The sequence below is a fragment of the Sander lucioperca genome, chromosome 7 (assembly GCF_008315115.2).
Source record: "Sander lucioperca isolate FBNREF2018 chromosome 7, SLUC_FBN_1.2, whole genome shotgun sequence".
Classification (NCBI taxonomy): domain Eukaryota; kingdom Metazoa; phylum Chordata; class Actinopteri; order Perciformes; family Percidae; genus Sander; species Sander lucioperca.
The window spans coordinates 20,282,977-20,289,414 of NC_050179.1; the positions used below are offsets into that span (position 1 = coordinate 20,282,977).

General features: G+C 45.7%; 1 protein-coding gene across 1 annotated transcript; it reads right to left on the reverse strand.

Moving 5' to 3' along the window:
* Positions 1–1,324: 1,324 nt before the first annotated feature.
* Positions 1,325–3,242, reverse strand: LOC116055786 (muscarinic acetylcholine receptor M4-like). The gene is made up of 2 exons (XM_031307811.2): positions 2,411–3,242; positions 1,325–1,881 (listed from the first exon to the last, which is right to left on the reverse strand). The coding sequence occupies exons 1-2, from the start codon at positions 3,240–3,242 to the stop codon at positions 1,415–1,417; spliced, it is 1,299 nt and encodes a 432-aa protein (XP_031163671.1). The 3' UTR covers positions 1,325–1,414.
* Positions 3,243–6,438: the final 3,196 nt, after the last annotated feature.

The window sequence follows — 6,438 nt, forward strand, 5'->3', positions numbered from 1 at the left end:
TAACTTTTTCTTTTTCGAAATACTACAATATGACCTTTTATAACTTTTTCGACATAATATACTATGACTTTTTATAACTTTCTATCAATTCGACATATTATACTATAACTTTTTATGACTTTTTCAACATACTATACTAAGACTTTTTATTACTTTTTTGACATACTCTACTCTGAGTTTTTATGACTTTTTCAACATACTATACTATGAAATTTTATGACTTTTTTGACATATTATACTATTACGTTTTATGACTTTTTCGACATACCATACTCTGACTTTTTTTTTCGACATACTGTACTATGACTTTTTGACACACTATACTATGATTTTTTTGTGGCTTTTTCAACATACTATAGAATGACTTTTTATGACAACTGCTTAAATGAAGTACAGCCATGAAGTGTAAACAGGAAAAGCTTTACTCATGAGAAACATCAATAGAGGATTTAAACATCATCATTGAACAGCCACACAGGATCGTGAACAGAGACTTTTGTCCCAACAATTAAAAGAATTTTCCATCTACAGTCTGCAGATCGTTCAGCTGTTCTCACTGAAACCATAAACAAACTGATCACAGAGTTGGACTTCATCAAACAGACTTAAACACACAGCAGGTCCTCCAGTTTCAACCTTCATAAACTTCATTCTATAACGCAGATAACAGGCACATAATTAACATTTTAAAGCATAAAAACAAACTCCACACGGTGATCTCCTAATAAACTCTCAATAGTTCTGGTTTGTCTGATTTCTTCCACACCCATGGGCGATTTTGGGGGGTGTGCAGGCGATATGTTTCCCCCAATATTTAGAAGAGGTAGATTTGTCCCCCTTAAAAAATATGAAAGAAAACCAACTCCCCAAAAGACGTAAAAAATAACTGTTCAGGGGGCTTCAACATGTACAGAAAACAAGGTATACTGTACTGCTAACGGGGAGTTAAAGAAACACAACACACAATCACACAAACGCACACACACACTCACACTCACACACACACACACGCACACACACACACACAAACAGACAGACACGCACACACATGCACACACAATCACACAAACGCACACACGCACAAACACACATACACACACACAGAGACACAGACACACACACACACACACACACACTCACACTCACACTCACACACACACACACACACACACACACACAAACAGACAGACACGCACACACATGCACACACAATCACACAGGCACAAACACGAACACACACGCAGACACACACACACACACACACACAGACACATGCACACGAACACACACGCACACACTTGTTTCTGTGTCATCTCAGCTTGTTGCAGTGTCATTGCTGCTTGTTGCCGCGGCAGTGCTGCTTGTTGCCGCGGCATCTCTGATTGTTGCCGTGTCAGCGCAGCTTGTTGCCGTGTCATCGGTGCTTGTTGCCGCGGCAGCGCAGCAGTCTGCAGAACGTCTTCCTGAAGGTGACGTTGCACAGAGCGTAGCAGGCGGGGTTGATGGCGCTGTTGACGTAGCACAGCCAGTACCCGGCGATCCACAGCTCGAGCGGGATGCACACGTGGCAGAACGCCGCCACCACGGCCATGACGTTGTACGGCGTCCAGGTGACGATGAAGGCCAGCAGGATGGCCAGGATGGTCTTGGTGACCCTGCGTTCCCTCGCCATCACGCGGCGCCGTCGTCTCTCCTGAGAACGGAGGCTGGGGCAGCTGGCGAATGCCGCGGATGCCGTGCGGTGCAGGTCCTCGTTAGTGGACGAGGAATCCATCTCCATCTTGTTGTCATCTTCGTCCACAGCGTGGCGAGCGGCGGTGACGGTCTGAGGGTGACTTCTGGACGCTTTACGGCTCCCTCCGGGCTTCGAGATGCTGGATTCTAATTGGTTCAGAGACAGGGATATTACAGTTAACATTTATACTTAAGGACAGTACTGGAGTAAATGTACTTAATTACACCACTGGGGTTATTATTTAAGTAAATCAAAACTAAAACAAGTGCCGAAAAATGTTTTTAGTAATCTCTAAATAAAAACTAAACCTTCAAGAAAAAAAAATATATTGTAAGAGCTGAAGTCCCGCCCCTTCCTGTGTGTACGTCCCTCCCCTTCCTGTATGTAAGCCCCGCCCCATCATGTATGTAAGTTACGCCCTTTCCTGTATGTAAGTCCCGCCCCTTCCTATGTGTAAGTCCCGCCCCTTACTGTGTGTACGTCCCTCCCCTTCCTGTGTGTAAGCCCCGCCCTGTCCTGTGTATAAGTCCCGCCCCTTCTTGTATCCACCATGGGACTTTATTTCAGAAAAAAATGTATCCGATAGGGAAAGTGGAGAGACAAATAATGTTTCTATCTCATTTTGAGCAAAAAGTCGGAAGGGGCAGGACTTCTCTGCTGTGTTACCATGGTTACCTTGGTTCAGCGGTAGGTCCGAGCCGAGGTCAGAGGTCACCCAGCTGTGTCGTTTCAATAGGAAGTCTCTAACGGACGGACTGGACGTCCGAAGCGTTCCCCGCTCTGTCTGGAGCGCGCTCAGTCGGCTGTGGCTGGCTGCGGAGAGCCGGCAGTACAGGCCGACCATGACGAGCGCCGGCAGGTAGAAAGAAGGAAGCGTCGTCGCCAAGGTGACAACGGGGCTGGCGAGGAGATGAGCGTAACACTCTCCGTCTGCGACCACGCGCCGGCCGCCGCGCGTCTGCCAGCACAGAATGGCGGGCGCCCAGAGTGCCAAGGACAGCAGCCAGGCACCGCCGATCATTGCGGCCGCCGTGCCGCGTGTCCGTCTTGCGGGGTAGCTGAGCGGGCGCGTCATGCAGAGGTAGCGGTCCAGACAGATGACGAGCAGGTTTAGCACGGAGGCGGCGCTCACCACGTAGTCCAGAACCAGCCACAAGTCGCAGAGGGCGGCGCCGAGCGGCCAGCGGCCCAGCAGCACGTACAGCGTGTAAACGTTCATGGAGAGCAAGCCGATGACCAGGTCGGCCGCCGCCAGGCTCAGCAGGAAGTAGTTATTGATGGTGCGCAGGCGGCGGTTCACTTTGATGGACAGGATCACCAGCGCGTTGCCCAGCACCGTGACGGCGCTGAGGGAGCCCGATGCCACGGCGATGAGGACCAGATGAGTCGCGCCGTAGTACGGACGCGGCGCTCCTGGACCTTCAGGCAGACAGGAGGTGTTACCGGGGTTACAGGGTTCAAGCCACAAGGAGGCGTTGACGTCGGGTTTATACGTCACCCATTCCATGTCCCCCTGAAAACACACAGAGAGTTGGAGTTGCATTGTGGGTAATGTAGGCGCCAGGTTTTAATGGGGAAGAAGAATGTGTGGAATAAAAGAAGTTCAAATTTAAAGATGTTTTTGTCCCTTATGATCACCCTGTCGGGGTTGTATTCGCTATAACGATCGCCTCGCTCTACATCACGTGTGTCAAAGTCGAGGCCCGCGGGCCTAATCTGGCCACTTGCAAATTTTGATCCGGCCCGCATATCAATTTAGGTTAACAATCAGTTTTGGCCCAACTTTGTGCGCCAAACCAAAAAGACGGGAAACTTTTTTCAAACTATAATTACTGTAGACGACACAAAAGCAGAATTTGGCAGATTTCTGATTTGGTGACTAAGAAATTTTCAAACAGCCAGTCAGTTGGCATATTCAGGCCTGTAAATAGGTTATTGTAAAAAATGTAATCATTGTTTTTGCTTGATTTGTTAAATTCTATGATGGCTCAGAAACTTTTTTGCTGACTTTTTTAGGGCTTTATGTCGACCAAACTGTAAGTGAGAAGGTATATGAGACATTAGGCAATAATATAGTCAAAGATATTTGACTTTTTAGATTGAATAAAATCCCATGAACTATGAACTATACATGTCTGGCCCTTGATGTGATTCTCATTTTCCAGTGTGGTCCTTAGTAAAGTTGAGTTTGACACCCCTGCTCTACATTATCACATAACATACTAACAATGTTTAAGGATAGAGACGGGGGGTTATCTTGAGATGAACATTTATATGTTTAAACAACATCTCATGCAAATTACTCTTAAAGGCATGTGTATTTCAGTTTGTGGGGTGACCGTGTGGAATGGTCGTAACCAGGGGTCTTCAGCGTTTTTTAAGTCAAGGACCCTTAAAGGGGAACTATTTACTATTTACCTTAACTGAACAGCTCATTGGACAGAGTCATTGGAATGGTTATATGACTTTTTTCAAGTTGAATGGTGGTCGTCTCACTCCCCCCTAGTGCCTGTGAGCAGAAAAACCACCCTTGCAACTTTGGGCCTCAGTGTCAGGAAGTATCGCGTGATATCACGTAAGGAATTGCTTCACGGCACTGCACACATCCAGGAACCGACTAGCTATAAGAACAAGGTAGCGATGGAGTTTTTCACACTATCGTCATGGCTGAGCCGGCAAAAAAGAAGCAGAAAGCTAGGAAAGCATTGTCGGAGGAACAGAGAAAGAGGAAACAGCAGACTGACCGAGAGAGGAGTCAGACACAAGTAAACACAGGAGCTGTAGGGGGGGGCTCTATAGAGAAACCTGTAGGGAGCTCTATAGAGAAACCTGTAGGGGGGCTCTATAGAGAAACCTGTAGGGGGCTCTATAGAGAAACCTGTAGGGGGGGCTCTATAGAGAAACCTGTAGGGGGGGCTCTATAGAGTAAACTGTAGGGAGCTCTATAGAGAAAACTGTAGGGGGGGCTCTATAGAGAAACCTGTAGGGGGGCTCTATAGAGAAACCTGTAGGGAGCTCTATAGAGAAACCAGTAGGGGGGGGCTCTATAGAGAAACCTGTAGGGAGCTCTATAGAGAAACCTGTAGGGGGGCTCTATAGAGAAACCTGTAGGGAGCTCTATAGAGAAACCTGTAGGGGGGGGCTCTATAGAGAAACCTGTAGGGGGGCTCTATAGAGAAACCTGTAGGGAGCTCTATAGAGAAACCTGTAGGGGGGGGGGCTCTATAGAGAAACCTGTAGGGAGCTCTATAGAGAAACCTGTAGGGGGGGCTCTATAGAGAAACCTGTAGGGAGCTCTATAGAGAAACCTGTAGGGAGCTCTATAGAGAAACCTGTAGGGAGCTCTATAGAGAAACCTGTAGGGGGGGCTCTATAGAGAAACCTGTAGGGGGGGGGGGCTCTATAGAGAAACCTGTAGGGGGGCTCTATAGAGAAACCTGTAGGGGGGGCTCTATAGAGAAACCTGTAGGGAGCTCTATGGAGAAACCTGTAGGGGGGGCTCTATAGAGAAACCTGTAGGGAGCTCTATGGAGAAACCTGTAGGGGGGCTCTATAGAGAAACCTGTAGGGGGGGCTCTATAGAGAAACCTGTAGGGGGCTCTATAGAGAAACCTGTAGGGGGCTCTATAGAGAAACCTGCCAACAAAAAGAGAGAAAACAGCCCAAACTGCATAGCGCCCCTTTAACTGAGAGAGACGGATCAGGGATGCTCCTGCTACAATGTAAACCCAGATTGTCAAATTAATTAATTGGAATAAGTAATGTAAACTTAAAATTTGTTAAGGAGTTCTACTTACTTAAAACGGTTGAGTGCGAGTAGCACATACTATTATTTGAGTTTAGTAAAATGTATACATATATTGTATAAAATTCAATTGTATATTAAACTTACAATACACTAACGTGAAGGATGTTTAAAGCCTCCTACAAACCTTTTTAAACTTGAATACTAAACTATTAAAATAATTGTTGCCATGATTTTATAAATCTTGTTTTAATGTTAATCATTAATTTAATCATGTGGCAGAGTGAATCCTTAGTATTAACTGTGTCTGTTGATGTTAATCATACATGTGGCCAGTGGTATGATACGATACGACTTTTATTGTCAGCCAGGGCTGAAATTCTTTTTGCATCCCTGGGTAGCTCATATTAAAAAAAGAGGACATAGACATACATACAGACATACATAAGATGAATAGCACCAAAGGACACAAGAAACATTACCACAAATGGCATAAACACCTCACCACATATTACAAGTAAGAAAACAAAGCATACATGTATAACAACAGAAAATGACCATATGTACATACGTGTGAACATACACAGACAAGGTCTTGGAGACTTATAACCCTGAATAAATATTGCACTGGATTTAATGTAGCTGGTTTAACAATAGGATAGATTGATGTATGAAAGAGTTTTTAAGTCTGATGTGATTGAAAAAATAAACTGTCTATTTGAAGGCAGAAGCTGATATTCTCTGTGCAAAAGATGAGGAGTCATTTGAAATGTTCCTGGCCAGTCTGAGCATACTATTATTGTGAGCTTCCTGAAAGGAGTGTGCTACAGGTAGTCCAGTGGTGTAGTCTAATGTATTGTAGTGGGTATACTGTACTATATATTGGCCATAATCTGTCTTGTGGGGGCATATCATAGTGGGGGGCAGGGCCGGCGATTGCTATAGGCGAATTAGGCGA

Bases quoted from the DNA above. Each gene is read 5' to 3' on its own strand.
- LOC116055786 (XM_031307811.2), bottom strand. From the start codon at position 3,242: ATGGAATGGGTGACGTATAAACCCGACGTCAACGCCTCCTTGTGGCTT. The intron at 1,882-2,410 runs GTAACCATGGTA...TGAACCAATTAG, and splicing joins GGACCTACCGCTGAACCAAG to AATCCAGCATCTCGAAGCCC.